Source organism: Stegodyphus dumicola, chromosome 6, assembly GCF_044657685.1.
Source record: "Stegodyphus dumicola isolate Sdum_Otavi_A_Nest chromosome 6, ASM4465768v1".
NCBI lineage: Eukaryota > Metazoa > Arthropoda > Arachnida > Araneae > Eresidae > Stegodyphus > Stegodyphus dumicola.
Window position 1 is genome coordinate 12487457 of NC_140773.1, and position 18310 is coordinate 12505766.

Sequence of the window (18310 nt, forward strand, 5' to 3'; positions counted from 1 at the left end):
TTTTCTTTTAAAGTTTTAATAATTAGCTGAGCTATATTAAAGCCTGTCAAATGTCCTCCTGAAGTGTGGACAGAAAATAAATTACACTCAGTTTCTAAAGACACTGGATTTAAAAAAAAAGAAAACAAAAAAAAAAGAAAAGAACTTTGAACTGGCATTATTGGTTCCATCCATAGAGAAGCAAAATGGAACTGTTTTAATGGAATCAGTAACTGAAGATTTATTTTTGATAGCTATTTCTTTAACAACTGCAGCCATTTTGGTCCTTGAAATTGAGAAATTCTTAGTAATTTCGCAATCGGGAAAATATTTTTTTAATAAAGCTGCAGTATGATCTAATGCATTCAGTGGCAGGTTGTGCACCAGTAAAAAGGCTGAGAACAGGCATCCTGCATTAAAAAATTTTTGGTCTTTTGTTTCCAAGGAATTTAATTTTTCAGTTTTTCAACAGAACTCATGTTGTCCTTGTGTATGCACATGTTTGAGAACATAGGCCCTTCCACTGTGTGAAATCAAAAAATTGCAGCGACACATGTTACACATTGCAAATATATTACATTTCCTTGAAGAAATAACAGAAATCATCTGTGTATGATTTTTGAAAAGTACATGAGTATTTTACCTTTTTTGCAGACATAAACAAAAGATCTCAATTTCTTAAACTATTTTTTGAAAATATATGCACTCACACCACTCAGTGACACGATGAATGAAATAACAGCCTTGATCTTACTTCTGTGCTCATTGGCTAATACAATGCCAGATGACAGGCAGTGGTGCTCGATGCTCATTGGAGAACTGGAACACGAGGTTTTCGGACATATGCTCTCACTCACAAAGAAGAAGCATGCCATAATTTCTCACATAAAATGACTTTGTTTTCTTTTGTATGTACTCTAAAGAAAAACCGAGGGCTTTCAGATGCCCCAAATCACATTTTTGGGGGGAGGGGGCAAATAACAAAGTATTAAGCCAAGCTACATAAAAATTGCGAGAAATTTTAAAAATTAGAGAAAGTCGGGAGAAATATGTTGTAAATCGGGTTGATGGAAGAATGGTTGGAAATTGGGAGAGTCAGTTACTCTGCATTAGTATTTTCAACAGAACCTACTTGTGGCTTTTAACAGAAGCTGGATTGAACAGACAAAACAGGAAAACAATTTTTTTTTTCTTTTTTTTCCAATGCAAAGCAGTTTTCTTGTGAAATATTTTTAGGGAATATTTATATTATTATTGTTCTTAATATAATTTCCTATGAAAAGTAAACAGCATAATCTCATGGCATGCAACACTAATAAACAATTTAGAGTTTACACTGAGATACTTGAAAAAATTCTAACTGTACACTTTAAAAGGAAAAGTCCATAAATTCTGCTATAAACACCAAATCTCCTTCCCACCAAAATAGAAAGATATTTTAATGGTGTAGTAAATTTTCTAATGTAATAATTCTAATTTGATGTAATAATTCTTTCACAGTGTTGTAAACTCACCTCTTTCTTTTCTAGTGTCATAACTTTCTCTTATGTTCAGAAAAATGAAGAAAAATTATTCCAAAAATTGAAACGTCTCATTACCAGCGTCTTGGTTCACAGATCATACTTGGCAATATGACAAAATACTTATGAAAAATAAATAATAAATTTCTACATAACCTTATTAATTAATCACTCGTAATTGCCATTTTGTCCTACTTCTGTAACTACTTTTGTACAGCCTAATAAATTTTTCAGAATTAGATGATTGGGAAACATCGGTTGGATGTCACATTTTTGGATCAATTTGGTGAACCAGTTTATTCTTTATTCACATCTGATCGCTGGATACTTCTCATTTCAAAACCAGCATTATATAATAAAGTATGGAAGAGAGAAATATTTAGATTAAATTAGAGAATTAAGGGATTATTGCAAATTAAGTTAAAGCTAGTACCTGGATTTACATACAGTTGTTACACACACACATCATAATTCTGTTAGAGATGAATTAAGAGAAAGCATCAATTGTTTTTTAGTCATAGCCAAGATGGTTATAGATGTTGCTGGCATACAAATAGGAATACATAATAACTTTAGGGAATTTGGGAAACTACAAATAGCTGGATATTTACCACATAAGATTTATTCCTTGATGAATAATCTCTTAGAACGTATATTCTTGATTTACACATTACTATGGAGGTAACAAGTGCCCCACATTTTACATACAACTTACCATATTTCAAGACAACAGACATACACGAAAGCAATGAGATGCACTAGCAAGGCATGAGCTAGCAGAAAAAGTGACTGTACATTTCAGCAAAAGGGTACATATCTATACAGAGTTGAAATCGTTTGTTTAAGATCTGAACCAAGATTGGGCAAGCGCTTATGGAGCACACACACATATATCATGGAATATCAGTAAATTTTACACTAACTAAAAGTTGATGTAATAAATATATGAAGATTATACAAAAAGTAAGTTTCCAAATACAATAATTCCTGTACTTGACAGATGGATACACTACATCTTCAATGACTAAAGAATGTGTCATATATAAAAGTTCATATTTTGAAATGCTGACAAGTGTAAATCTTGCATAGAAGATGTTTAAGACTACACAAGGTCAGATCAACTGCTAAATTCGTTCCATAATTTATTTTTTGAATGCAAGAAATATGCAACCATGTAAAACTGCATCTATGTGGGGGAATGTAGAGAAGATGGGTCAGTCATTCAGTTCAGGCAGAATGAATGTCCATAATGAAGCGAGAAGCGTACAGCCATTTGCTGAAAATAATGAAAAGGTTCATGAAACTCATGCAAAAATTTATGCCAACAAACATTTCCTGATCTCCAATCCTTCAGTGGTGATTCTTGAAATTTTGTGTATTGCTCTGCATGAAATTTTACTGAATGCTAAGGTTACAAAAAGTGTGAGCAAAGAGGGCACCGAAAATGTTTACACAAGAGCATAAAGGTAAATGCTTTGATCTTTCTGAGCTTATATGATGTTGAGGGGAATGAACTGTTGAACCACATTATCAATGGAAATGAGACTCTGATTTCTCATGTCATGCCATCATTGAAAAGAGAATAAATGGAATGGAAGCAACCTGCCTTGCCAAACTGGCAGATGTTCAGATAGACCATTTTAACATGGCAAAATCATATGTACTGTTTTCTGGAACAAAAAAGTTGCCATATTGGTGGATTTTATACCCAGAGACAAAACTGTCAATGCTGCTACTTATGGTGCAACATTGGAAATAAGAGACGTGGTTTGCTGAATGACGGTGTCATTTTATTTCCTGACAATGCCTGATCACATTCCACTGATGTAAATCAAGGTTTCATTGAGTCCTTTGACTGGGAACAAATGAATCATACACCATATAGCCCTGATCTGGAACTAAATGACTTTTTCTTATTCTTACACTTGAATCGATATTTGAGCGGCCAGCATTTTAATGACAATGAAGAAGTGAAAGATGCTGCAACATCCTGTCTAACCTGATAGGTGGCCACCTTTCATAATGCTAGCATAAAATCATTGTTTCTTGATATGATAAATGCTTTAATGCGCTAAGTAATTATGTTGAAAAGTAGTGTAATGTTTGTAATGCAACTTACTTTCTGAACAACCCTAGTATTTTCTATTTTCAGATTATAATTTAATCAGCAGATTATAAAAAACAATGGGCCGCAGGAAAAGCATGGACAATCTTTAAACTTGAAATATAACTATAGAAACAGAGAAAATTTCTGATCAGTATAGTAATTTTGACCAATACATACATCCCTTTTCATATGGAATTCTGACTGAATGGAGCATAACATATTTTACTTCTTCTCAATGACATATAATATATAAATTTGTGGTTTTACTTGCAGCACCTGCATATAAACTTATAATGATAATATATAAAAAAAATGAGGTACTATTCCCTTTTGAGGGCCGTAAAAAAATTGCAGCGAAAATATACGCGCAAAAGCACCAAAACTAGCAAACGCGCCCATTTAACAGCGTGCCAAATCTAACCTACGTGCTGATTTCAGATTGCATAAGTTTATATAGTTCAATATTTCTTAAGACGCTGCTGAAATACTAGTTTAATTTTTAAATCCTTTTTTGATTTTAGATTCTTTTTTTGATATCCTATGGATTTAACAATTTGGGAATTGCCCATGATGAAAAGCGTGCAATAGAATTTTGGGTAAAGTGTAGAATCACCCACTGCTTGACACGTTTTTAAGAATTGCACATATTCGGTATCCATGTACACATCGACCTATTTTCACTTAAAAAAAATTCCCAAATTGCACAAAAATGGCACTGCGCACCTTCTTGACTTTAGCTATGTACACATCGACCTATTTTCATTTAAAAAGTAAAAGAAAATTGACAAAAATCCAATTGTTTTTAACCCTTGTAAAAAGTGGCAAACAAATAAGTGGGCGATTCTGCACTTTACCAAGAATTTTTTTTCAAAGAAAAGGCATCATTCATTATAGAAAATTATGTTTGAACAACCAATGAGATGAAACTATGCTTTAGCAATAACTCGGTAGCAAAATAGCGATGCAGGCATCCATTCAGTTATGTTTAGCAATTTTCATATAAATTATAATAATAATTTAAAATAGTTATTTACTCTTATGCTTCCATTCAGTCATGTTTAGCCTTATTTATATAAATAATAATAATAAAAAGTATTATGTGAAATTAACCTTTCATCTAAATTAAAACATCAATCTTAGATAGTTATTTACTATTATACTTTCTTTCTTGCGTTAGGGTTGCCACAATTATTTTTGGCAGCACTTATTTTGGTATCAACAATAGTTTGGCGATTTTTTACAGCCCTCAAAACCATATAGTACCAAAAATGAAAATATAAGCAGAAAGGTATATAAATTCTAAGCTGCTTACAGACTTGAAAATAAAGAATTTCTAGCAAAATTATGCACTTTAATTTTAAAATAGCAAGATACAAAGCCATATTATTATTATATATTTCTAATATTTTCACATGAATAAAAAAAAACATACTACATATACAATCAATTACAATATGATTAATATAGTTATAAAAATATTTAATACATCAACTTTCATCTTACCATAATTTTGTAAAAGTGCGGTAACCTTTGACTGAAAGTAGAAGACCATTACCAGCACCAATTCCACACTGTAAAGAAACATTATCTATCAAAATCAATTTGCATAAAAAATTAATTTATATAAATAGTTATATAAAAACTGGTGTTATACCATGTGCATGGATATTTCTAATATTTTATCACTGATGTGCAGGATGATTTTCCTAAGCAATCACACATTTTCAAGCAGAATTACTTACAGATTACAATGCTAACTTATTTGGTGCTGCATAAAATATTACAAATGGCATGCAAATAATTTTTAGATACTTGTCATAACACAAAAGTATTAAACTAATATATAATAATCTGAAATCTTTTGCAAATATAACGCTGATTTTTGTAGCTTGACATCTAAATTAATCTTTACAGTTTACTGAACAATTTTACTCTTTTTTCAGTACAAAATTCTTTTATATATTTTATAAAATTCTTATAAACTGACCATTAAAATACTCAATAATTCAAGTTACTTAATTGTCAAATAGAAATAATAAGCAAAAAAATAAAAATATATACAGTCAAAAGTCTTTAATCTGGATGTCCATAATCCGGAATGATCTATAATCCGGACCTCAAAGCTACAAACTTTCTGCGCATGCGTTAACGCATGCACATAATACCTTTATGCATGTGCATATGCATTTATGCATGCGCGTTTAATGTATAACGGTGCAAGCTAAGCTAAAATTATCTAATTATCTACTTCAGTTAGATCATAATCTATCAAATACAGAAGACAAATTCTTAAAATTTTCATTATTTCATTTGGTAAACAAGAATGATGAATTACGAGGGCCATCCAGGAAGTAGATTACGTTTCCGTCTGTGTCCGCTAGGTGCGGGGCTAGCGCGGCCATCTTGGGGTCAGAGCGTTGCGCAGCTCAGTCTGCATCTAGCCGTGCTAGTGAGAGGTTCGTGCTGTGCTCTGTTCAGATACTGTGACGGTTTGAAATGTCTGCGTTAATTGAAAATCCCGCGAGGTGCGCTCAGTAATAAGGTTTCTGACTGCAAAAAACTGTAAACCGATAGAAATCTATCGGCAGCTTCGTGAAGTGTATGGGGACAACATTATCACTGAAGGTGGAGCGCGTCAGTGGGTCATAAGATTTCAAAATGGCCGAACCAATGTTCACGACGAAGATCGAAGTGGGAGACCCAGCATAGTGACCGCCGAACTTCTCGAAAAAGTCGATGCTAAAGTCCGTGAAAATCGAAATTTCACAATAACGGAACTTTCTTTGAGTTTTCCACAAATTTCGCGAAGTTTGTTGCACGAAATCATCAGCGAAAAGCTTGGTTACCACAAGTTTTGTGCAAGATGGAAGGCAAGAAGAGGTAACGAAGTGGTTGAAGGCGCAGGCGGCCGAATTTTTCGACGAAGGAATTTCCAAGCTCGTACAACGCTACGATAAATGCCTTAATTTGTATGGTGACTATGTAGAAAAGTAGTATTTGAGTGTGGCTTTCATCTGTATATAATAAAATTTGTTTCCTATACTTTGTTTATTTTTTTATTCCAAAACGTAATCTACTTTCTGGATAGCCCTCGTATAATACTTTTTTTAAACTATATGTATACACAATAATTGGGCGAGTTTGCCTAATTTCAATTAAAAAACACCATAAAACCATAGAAATGCTCAAATATCTCAAAATTTAAGTAATTTTTCTAAACTTCTCTTTATTTATAAGAATAAATATATTTGCATTGTTAATATCCGGTGGGTTAAGTTAGTTATTGTTAAAAATAAAATTATCATGTGATCAGACGCCGTGATAAACGGTCGTCTGAATTCTTTTTCCAGCAGACCTTGCAGCAAACGTTTATGGAAAAATAGACTTTAGATTTTGGGTGTAACATATTTTCTTGCTTACTAGGCTAGTTTTATTTCTTGTTCTCAGATTAATTACACATTATTGTTAATCTCAGATTAATTACGCTTGGATTTTTCAGTATAATATGCTGTGTGTGATGTCAATCAAAATCAGAAAAAACTAGACAACATGGTCTTCATTCAAGAATCTCGTTCAATTTTCTAGTGATGATAATGTGATTTTTTTCATGGTGCCAAAACCCGAGAAGGCTTATTTCTTTCGGATTGCACTAGGCTAAAATTTGAACACTTGGATTGCAAGTATTATAACTTTGTAATTTAATAGTTTTTTTATCACTTGAATTGTTATTATTTTTAATTTGGTTTCATGTATAAAATGGAAACTCTTGATAAGTTGAAATACAAGAGGAAGGTTATCAGAAGTGCTTGCACGAAATTAATTACTAGAATTGACTCTTATTTTGAATCTTGAATTGACTCTTAGTCTGGATATTCATAAAGATGAAAACATTCAGGAGAATTTGTCGGAATTTTTGTTAAGTTTTGAAGAAAAACAGAATGAACTTCTAACTTTAAACTTGAAAATCAAAGACCTAATTCAAGATAGTATAATGTTCGAAATGGAAGTTCACTCGAGTATAATGAATCTATAAGTAATATTAAATTCAAAATTAAAACAAACTTAAAAAGGTATGAAAGTGAACAATTTAAATCTTCTCAAAATGTTAACATTTGTAACACGAATATTTGCAATACATCATCTTCTATAAATTTGCCTAAATTTCATATTCCCACTTTTAATGACGATTCTAGTTTATTTCAAGAATTCTTCAATAGTTTTTCAAGTGCAATTGACTCTAATGATTCATTAAGTAATGTTGAGAAGTTCATATATCTAAAATCTTTTCTTTCAGGTGAAGCTTACAAAATTGTTTCGGGATTTGCGCTCACAGACAAAAATTATAAATCCTGTTTGAATTTGTTACAGGAGCGATACGGTAATCAAGAACATTTGATTAGTTGTTTCATGAATAAATTATTCGAAATTGAGCCAGTTAAGTTTTTTTCAAAATCTCCTTGCGCTTCGAAAATTGTATAAAGAAAGTGAAATTAGTATAAGAAATTTAAATTCTATGGGAGTTGCATCCGGAAATTACACTCATTTGCTTATACTAATTTTATTAAAACAATTACCTCACGATTTAGTAATAGAATTTTATCACAAAAAAGATCCTAAAAATTCTAGTGATATAAATCAGCTAATGAATTTTATCAAACATGAAACTGAATGTAGGTAAGCTGCAAGAACTGATTCTGGGCTTTCTGTAAAGACATGGGAACCTTTAAAAGGAAAGGATCACTTTCAACCTCAGGCTAGATTTAAAACCAATATTCCAACACCAGCTGCATTAAATACGGTAGTGAAAACATGCAACTTTTGTAATTCTAATTCTCATTCCAGATTAAAGTATAAAACGTTTACTGATGAATAAAAGTGATACAAACTAAAAAAAGAGGGATGCTGTTATAGATGTTTGGTTAACAAACATTTAATTTCGCAATGTAAAGTAAAAATAGAACCTTGTGAAATTTGTCAGAGTTTATAGCATAATTCATTATTCTGCCCCATAACAAGGAATAAACATACATCAGAAATTAAACCGTCAGTAAAGGCTGAACTTATTCAAAGTTCTAATAAACAAGCTGTTATGTCTTCTGTATTTAAGTCACAAAACTATGTACAAAATTACACTACTTTACTTCAGACTGCTTGCGTACAAGTGGAAAATAATTTTAAGCGGTTAAGAACTTGATAATAATTGAAAATAATTTTAAACGGTTCATTGATGTTATTTGATTCGGGCTCGCAGAAATCATTTATTCGAAAAGATTTAGAAAGGGCTTTCAATTCCCTTAAAGAAAGAAAGGCTTTTATTTTATACTTTCGCAAAACATAACCCTTATGAAAAGGATTTTGAAGTCAATAATATAACTCTTAGAAGCAAATATCCTCCTTATTCTAGCATAGATATTCACACTTTAGTATCTGATGAAATCAGTGGAGTTCATATGTATTCTAATATCAAACGTGAATTATTAAAAGATTTAACTCCATGTGGCTTTGAAATTTCTGAAGCATTACAAGATAACAAACCAGTCCAGGTACTCTTAGGCACCGATTTTACGTTTTCGACAATAATCGGGGAAGTTAAAAAATAAATAAAAACTTATATTTTCAATAGACATTATTCTGTGATAATATCACAAGGCAGATTCCGGAAAATCATCTGCATAATTCTACTTCCTGTTTGAAGATTGCATGTACTTCGGTAGAAAATGATTTGGAATGTTTGTGGAGTTCTGAATCCTATTTTCTTGAGAATGGAAAAGAGAAAATCTCGGATGATATTACAGAATTCGAAATGCAGTTATGGTTTATAAATGGAAGGTACAAGTCACCACTTTTATGGAAGTCTGAGGCTTTACGAGAAAATCTGTCTAGTAATTTAGAAATTACGACTAAAAGATTTGCTGCATTAGAAAAGAAGTTTAAGGCTGATGAGTTATTATTTGAGAGATATAATGCTCATCAATTATAATAATAATATTGAAGGAACAACTAAATGAAGGAGTTATTGAAATGTGTAACAATAGTTGTTTCACTGGATATGTAATGCCTCATAAAGAAATTTTCACGGAATATTCTTCTAGTACTAAAACTAGGGTAGTTTATGATGCCAGTAGTAAACAAGGAAGTTGTAATAGTCTTAATGAATGTCTCCTTGCTGGAAAGAATTTAAATGCTAATTTTTAGATATTATTTTGAAGTTTAGAGAACATAAAATTGGATTCTGTGGATACATTGTGAGGGCATTCCTTCAAATTCAAGTCACGAGAGATGACCAGAATTATTTATGTTTCCTGTATTGTAAAAACTACGACAAAACCCAACCGATAACCATGTATCATTTTAATAGACATTGTTTTGGTGTCACTAGTTCTTACATTTTGGCTGCAACATTTAAAACTCATATTAATACTTACAAGAATAACGAAACCTCTTGCATATGAAATGTTGAATAGTTCTCTTTATGTGGATGATCTTTTTCATGGAAGTTCCACTGTTCAAGAAGCTTATGAGTTATCTTGTGATGCTGTTTTGATTTTAAAGGATGCAAACATGAAATGAGAAAATTTGGCACTAACTCTAAAGAAATGAAAGATTTATAGAAGAATTCTAATTCAATAATCAAAATAAATGAATATTCTGATTCTGATTTAAAAGTATTAGGACTCAGTTGGAATAATATTGAAGACACATTAAGTCTAGACTTAAGGTCATTCTTATCCACGTTGGATGGTAATGAATGTATTAAAACGTACTACACATAGCCATAAAAATATTCGATCCATCTGGACTTATCTCTCCATTTCTAGTTCGAGTGAAGTGTATGTTATACATGTTCGAGTGAAGTGTATGTCATATTACAAGAGCTGTGGCAGTTAGGGGTAGAATGGGATGAGATGTTTTTCGGAGAAATTAAAGAAAAATGGCATGCATGCATGGTGTAATGAAATTAAAGAACTTCAAAATTTGAAAATTCCTCGACATTATTTTCCTGGCACAAATCTGAAGAGGGAAGAAGATTTACACATCCATATATTCTCTGATGCTTCATTAAAAGCTTTTGGAGCAGTTGCATACTTTAGGTACAAGACATCGTATGGCACTTTTAAAACTAGCTTCATACCTTCCAAATCACGAGTTGCGCCAATTAAAAAGGTGACGTTACCCCGACTAGAATTGATGGGTGCAGTAATTGCAGCAAGATTAGCCAAATATTGTAAAAATCCTTTTAAAATTTTAGAAAATATCATTCTATGGAGTGATTCAACAATTGTGTTACACTGGATAAAAGGCACAGCATCTAAGTGGAAGCAATTTGTTTCAAACAGAGTACAGTCAAAAGTCGTTAATCTGGACTCGTCGGGACTTCGGCGATTCCGGATTATCGATTTTTCCGGATTATAGATCATCAGTTTAAATCTCGTAAGATGGCATGCAGAAATTCTAAAATTAAAAATATGAAACCGTAATTTATGAAATAAAGAACAATTATAATCTAAAAGGTATCAAAATTTACAAAAAAAAAAAAAAAAAAAAAAAAAAGCTTAATATTTATTTGTTTACTTTAGTAAACATTTCTGTCAATGTAAGTTGTTTAAGTTGCTTCATTTTATGTGATAATACTCTCTCTTTAATTCTATAAAAAGACATAATTTCTTGTTCAGTTACTAAGTTCCGCTGTTCAAGTCCCGTTAATTGCTGTGCCGAGAATACCGACTAACTTGTCAATCGAAATTTTTTCGTTTTCACTAACCTTGCTGTCACATTCTTCATGTCTTTATCCATTTTTTGCAGCAATTCCACTTTTTGTTTGTTGGACATCGAAACATACTTTCGTTTTGTAGATCCTTTGGAAGTTCCAGCATCGGAAATTCTATTTGACATAATCGAAAGTTCAAGTTTACTTTTATAAAATTTCTCTTACAGTCTGCAAAAAATGATAAGCCTGATCCAATTCCAAGATTAAGGAACAACGCAATCTGCAACATTAACTGAAATAGATAATTAGATAATTTTAGCTTACACTGTCCGTTATACATTAAACGAGCTGGCGAAAACGTATTCTGCACTTGCGCACACGCATATGCGCAGTAGTCAAGGTCTTACGCGCACGCGTAAAACGCCTGTGCGCATGTGCCAACGCGGTGCATGCGCAGAAAGTTTTTAGCTTTGAGGTCCGGATCGTAGATCATTCCGGATTATGGGTGTCCGAATTAACGACTTTTGACTGTATTAGAAATTCATAAAACTACAGATCCCAGTGCATGGAGACTGTGAACAGGTAAAGAAAATCCCGCTGACTTGTTAACAAGAGGATTAACTAGTAAAGATTTGCTAACTTCAAAAAAATGGTGGCAGAGCCCAAAATGGTTATTGTACCCAGAGAATACTTGGCCCCAGCTGAAGAGATTTGAATATGACTCAATAGACCAGGAGATTGAAGCTGAATATAAATCTTCTGCTATAATTAGTTCTGCAATTGTTTACAAACAGATAATTGATGTTAATAAGTTTAATTGCTTACACAAACTACTGAAGGTGATTTCTTGGGTATTGCGGTTTGTTGATGTTCTTAAGAGGAAAACTAGTACAATGAGTGCTCTTACTACTGAAGAATATAATCGTGCTGAACAGTTCTGGGTCAAAGCAAAGGGACTTTTTCTCTGAAGAAATTAATTGTTTGAAGAATGGCAAGCCTTTACCAAGACTCTATGTTGTTGTGCTTAAACCCATTTTTGGAATAGGAAGGTGTATTGCGAGTGATAGAAAGGCTTGAGAAAACTCATTTATCTAGGGATGAAAACCACCTTTTTATACTACCGTCAAAATCTAAACTCAATTACTGATTTGGAAATCCCATAATAAAGCATTTCACTCCGGCGTATCTCATATGTTGGTGCAGGTGATAGAAAAATACTGGAGACTAAAGGCCAGACAAGTTATAAAATCTCTTCTAGGTAAATGTGTTATTTGCAAAAGATTCAGCATTTCTCCAGGAGACCAGATGGTTGCTCTATTACCAGCTCTTCGAGTGGAACAATCAGCCCCATTTACAGTAATTGGGATTGATCATACTGGTCTCTGTTATTTGTGAAAGATAGTAAAAACAAACAATATATTCTATTGATAACCTGTGCTGTTACAAGAAGTGTTCCTCTGGAACTAGTCAGTAATATGACGGCAGATGCATTTTTGCTTGCCTTCCGATATTTTGTATCTCGAAGAGGCGTGTGTTCTGTGATCTTTTCTGACAAAGCACGTACTTTCAAACGTGCTGAACTTGAGCTGAAATAAATTTGGTCAGTAATGAATCATCCCGAAGTAAAAACATTTTATGCTGCCAACGGAATTAAATGGAAGTATATTGTGGAAAGAGTGGCCTACTGGGAAGGTTTTTGTGAATGCATGGTGCGTTCCGTGAAAGTCGCTCTACGGAAAATCTTTGGAAAGTCATCTCTAACCACTGAGCAATTGCAAACTGTTCTTATCGAAATTGAAGGTATGATTAACTCTCAGCCAATTTCCTGTGTTGGAAGTGACTTGGATGAACCACATGCTTTAACTCCACATGCTAATTTCCTTTTAGGGAAAAGAATATCATTGTTCAGGGAGACTTCAGTTTTAGTTTTAGTAATAGTTTTAGTTAAGGAGGATCATTTACCCCGAAATTTCTGGAGATTAGGGAGAATCCTCGAGTTATTTCCTGGAAGAGATGGCAAGGTGAAGGCTTGCAAGGTAAAAACCGAGTCATCGGTTATCAGACGCCCTGTACAACTTTTGTACAATTTAGAACCTCAGAGCTAAAGTGTTAATCGTCAGTGTTAATTTACAAATATGTATTGTGAGTATATCTTTTTATGGCTGTTTATTATTTTTTGAATTATTCTGTTAAAATTTGTAATTCTAATAATTTCCAAGCACAAATTTAATAATTTAAAGTATACTTAAGTTCACAGAGTCATGGTATGCTCTTATAGGGGGCCATTGAATAATCTTCTAAAAAAGTGAATATTGCTTTTTTGAATTTGATAATGTTATATTTAAATTACTTAATGTTTCATTTGAATTTTCAGTTATTTAGATGATATATATTTTTTTCTTGTGTCTAGAACTCGAATGTTTTTTGTAGTATGAATTTATACTGTTTATATACAAGTTTGATGAACCCCCTGTGGTTCATGGGGGGGCAAGTTGTTAAAAATAAAATGATCATGTGATCAGACGCCGTGATCAATCGTCGTCTGAATTCTTTTCCCAGCAGGCCTTGTGGCAAACGTTTATGGAAAAATGGACTTTAGATTTTGGGTGTAGCAGATTTTCTTGCTTACTAGGCTAGTTTTATTTCCTGTTCTAGGATTAATTACGCATTATTGTTAATTTTGGATTAATTACTGTTCTCAGATTAATTATGGTTAGATTTTTCAGTATAATAGGCTTTCTGCGGGTGATGTCAATAAAAATTAGAAAAAACTAGACAGCATGGTCTTCATTCAAGACTCTCGTTCAATTTTCTAGTGATGATAATGTGATTTTTTTCAGTTAGGGCCACTAAGAAAGTATTTACATACCTGTAATGTCTGAATCACACTTAGTACTGAAGTGCAATAAATAACTAAACAAACATAACAATTTAAAATTATTAATATTTTAATAAATCTGTGAATTTTACATCATTTCCTCTGCATTTCAAAAGCAAAATATTTAAAATTAAAATTATATTAAAAAATATTCATTGGGAGAGAAAAGTAGAACATCAGACTGCTGAAACATTATATGGAATATTTTAAAATTAAAATAATTTTTCATTAAATTAGATGACCACTAAGAAAAAGGTTTTTAATTTTTTTTCTAGCAATTCATCAATTATATTTTAAGTATTGATATATTCAATAATTCTTATTCTATATTAATACAGCCATATAGCTCTTTGCCCACACTAGACCTTTAGTCATACTCTTTCACTTCTTAATCTCCAAATATAATTCTTTCAGCTAAAAACTTATTTACACAAGTTAGTTATTATTTAAGCATTCATCCTACTAGACAATAGGATTTATATATTTATACAAAAAAATTATTTACCTCCATCCAGCTACTAGCTGAAAAAACATTTTTCCAAGAACAAGCTATATTTCCACTGCCTGTACCATTCTGTGTATTAAGATTACCACTCAAAGATAAAGTGTCTTTAACACTTATGGGAGCTTCAACAGACTGAGATATTGACATAGAACTAATTTCAACAGCTGGAAAACTGGAACAAATTCATATGTTAAATGATAATTTTATCATTATTATTCCAACTGAAAATTATGATTAGTGCAAAATTTTTTCAATAACAATTCATGTGAAAATTATTGAGAATACAATACTATAATTTGTAAATATAATACAATGAGAAGTTAGAAAAAAAATCTGATAGCATAAGACTGTAGCGTGAGATAAATTTTATAAAGGATAAAATAATATTATAAAAAGGGAAGGCTATACCAGAAAAGTAAGAATACAGGGGCATATGCATTTAACATTGATAAATCTCAATGTTATCTCAGTAATTTGTATTAAGATTGAATAAATGTAATTGACCACTATGTTAGCTGTAACAGTTATTCCACCCTCGTATTGCTTTCCAGTAATTTGGAGAAGCAGAAAGTACTAGAAATATCTCACGGCCGGTTGAAACCTATTTACGCCCAAAGAGAGGGCATCTGCTCTCAGTTGTTTAGTTAGCTGTCGTTGTTATTGTTGTGAGTTCAGCGTGAGATTGGATTAGCTTTCTCTTTAGATGCGCTTTGAATTGCATTGTGTAAAGTAGTTTGAGTTGTAACTACTGATTACACTGTGTGATACTGTGAACACCTGTATAAATATTTCAGTGGAACATTCTAGAGTTCTGAAATATTTCTTTTGATAAAAATAAATTTTATTATCTAATATCGGACTTGTGCATTCAATCTATTACAAACTGTATGCACACACTAAAAATTTAGAAAAATTATAAAATCAGTTTAAAATATTTATAAATTTTTATAATTCAGACTACATGCTCTTCAGCGGTTACCGCTGAAATAATGGTTTTTTAGTTTTAATGAATAATACAAAATATTATTAAAAGACTTTTATAAAATGCTTTTAAAACAATTTTAATATGACATGCAGGGTGATTTTCAGACTGCTGCATATTTGACTACATGCACAACTGTCGAAAATTATGGGATCCAGCCTGGAAAAATGGAGCAACTTAGCGTCGCATGGCATGCGCAATTCAGCAGAAATCTGGAAAGCTACTGAGCTATGTCACCTACAAAGCTGCTCAAACTTTCCTCCTTATTTTTAGTTTTCTGAAGGGACCTTTTGATCCTTTCTTACACATCTGAATCCTATCATTTTATACCAGCATTGTGTCTTATAGGATTAAGTTATTTTTTCTAGTTTTCTAATTAATTTATAGTTAGCCTAATTAGGCTTGTTTATGCCAACTTTCAAGGCAGAGTCAGCTCACATGATAGTTAACCTGTGAAGCCATTAGGCTATAATTTCATTACTTCTCAGTCTTTCATTACCTTTTAAATTAAGTAAAAAAAGTTGGCTTTTTAAACATGAGTTGATGCCATCTGCGAACTGAGTTAAATCTTTGCGGCATGGTGGTCAATATATGTCCTACCTAATTAATATTTATTTTCTCAGTTAGCAATTTCCGTTAGAAATTTTCTAATCTTTTAAAAATAATCTATTTTAGTTATTATTTTTCTCAGTATATGTTACTACTATACCAGGGCTTAAGTTTATAAGCAAAAAATATTCAAAATAGGATCACAAGAGTGATATCCATGTATCTCGCATTTTTTAATATTTTAAAAATTTTGGTATACAATTTATGATACGTATGATTCTTTTTAATATTCAAAGGTATTTTATTTTCAAAAATCTTAATTGGATTCAATATTTTATAACATTAATTTTGCAGTTGAAATAAGTGGGTTAAAATTTGTCCCACCACACACTTGAATTTCCGCTCAATAGATGGCAGCACTCACGATTATTTTTTCTTTTCTTTTTTGCATCTACTTTTTTCGTGATTGTGCGCGCTTTTACATCCGTTGTATGCTCTGATGTGCTAAAATGTCTAGAAAAAAATTAACAACTCGGGAAGCTTTGAATCTTTTTGCTGAATTGCCATCCGATTGCGACTCAAATGCTTCAGATGTCAGTTCTGATTCAGATGAAAGTGAAATCCAAGAGAGAATAACTGAGGTTGAAGTTATTGCTGAAGAAGAAAGGGAAGCAGTTATAATTTCGCTTTTTAAAGACACAGACTCATCTATGCATGTGGCACTGTAAATGTGGATCGGAAGTATCTACCCAAATTTTAAAAGACAAATTTATGTCAAGAGAATATATAGACTTTACAGTTAGCGATGATTCAATTTATTGCATAAAATGGAAGGATAAAAGATCCGTATCTATCCTGTCTTGCTTGGAAAAGGCAACTGAAATGAAAGAAATTAATAGAAAAGAGTGAGATGGAAAGACAAAAAAAAAAAAAGTACTGTGCCCAAACAGCATTATTCCATACAATAAGAATATGGGATATGTCGACTGATTGATCAACTGACAGGGCTATATGAAATAGACCGCAAAAGCAAGAAATGGTGGCACATGATTTTTTTTTACTTTTTAGATGCGAGTATAGTAAACACATTTATTCAAGTTTGTTTGCGAACCTGATCATGATGTAAAAACAATGAAAGATTTTCTTCTCTCAGTTATAGAAGGTCTAATGGCACTTGCAGGCAAGAAAGAGCTGAAAAGAAAATTGAAATCCCCAGTTCAAATAAAAACCCGTTCGTACAACCAGAAAAGAGACTAAAAAATGTAAGCAAAACGCCAAAGAGAACGAGCAGGAGAAGATGTGCATATTGCAGCATATCGAAAGAAGAACGACGAACATTTTGGATGTGTGAAATATGTGAAGTGCCTCTATGCTTACAAAAGAATGAAACAGCATGTTTTTCAAAGTTTCATAAAAAATGATTTTTTTTCAATTTTAATCATATATAAATGTTTTTGAATCAAGTGCCAATTTCAATATTTTATTTAGTATCATATGTATGAGTATCAAATTTTAATCTTAAAATAATATTCAAGAAAATATTTTCTTTTGTTCCTAAAATTTAAAAATATTAAATATATACTATATGCAAAATATGCATATGCAAAATTTTACAAGTCATGCATATATGCAATAAGTACAAAATGCATTTTAGTGTGTTTATTATGAATATTTTAGAATGAACGCTTTATTTTGTTTATTCATTCCACATATGATTTTTTTTCCTGCTATACACCAATATGCTATAAGACATGTGCTAGTTGCATGGTGGGACAAACGGTATCCCACCTTCCACCGTAAAAAATAAAAGCGCAGAATTTTTTTCAAGCCTTAAAGGCACTTAAGTAAGTCCATCTGACTTATTCTAAGGCATTTTTTTAAAGATTAAAATATATTTTAAATATGCGTGTCGCAAAGGGTTAATAAAAGGTTCTTTATACCCTTCTCCTGATTTTGTACTTTAAAGACTTATAAATTATTCACTAAACAGTCTTCTAACGTCGAGCTCAGTGTATGATAGCCAAGCATTCAAGATATTATAATGCTTAAAAGTTTAAAATACTTTTTTTATATTAAAAAATG

At 31.9% G+C, this 18310-nt stretch overlaps 1 protein-coding gene across 3 annotated transcripts in view; it reads right to left on the reverse strand.

Moving 5' to 3' along the window:
• LOC118185925 (dnaJ homolog subfamily C member 11) overlaps positions 1-18310 on the reverse strand; it is a 70677-nt gene that overhangs the window by 33695 nt on the left and 18672 nt on the right. For all 3 annotated transcript variants that reach the window (XM_035355896.2, XM_085818115.1, XM_035355895.2), the window contains 2 exons: positions 14698-14869; positions 5110-5177 (listed from right to left, as the gene is read on the reverse strand). In XM_035355896.2, the coding sequence (XP_035211787.1) occupies positions 5110-5177; positions 14698-14869 (240 nt within the window). The remainder of the gene's footprint in view (positions 1-5109; positions 5178-14697; positions 14870-18310) is intronic.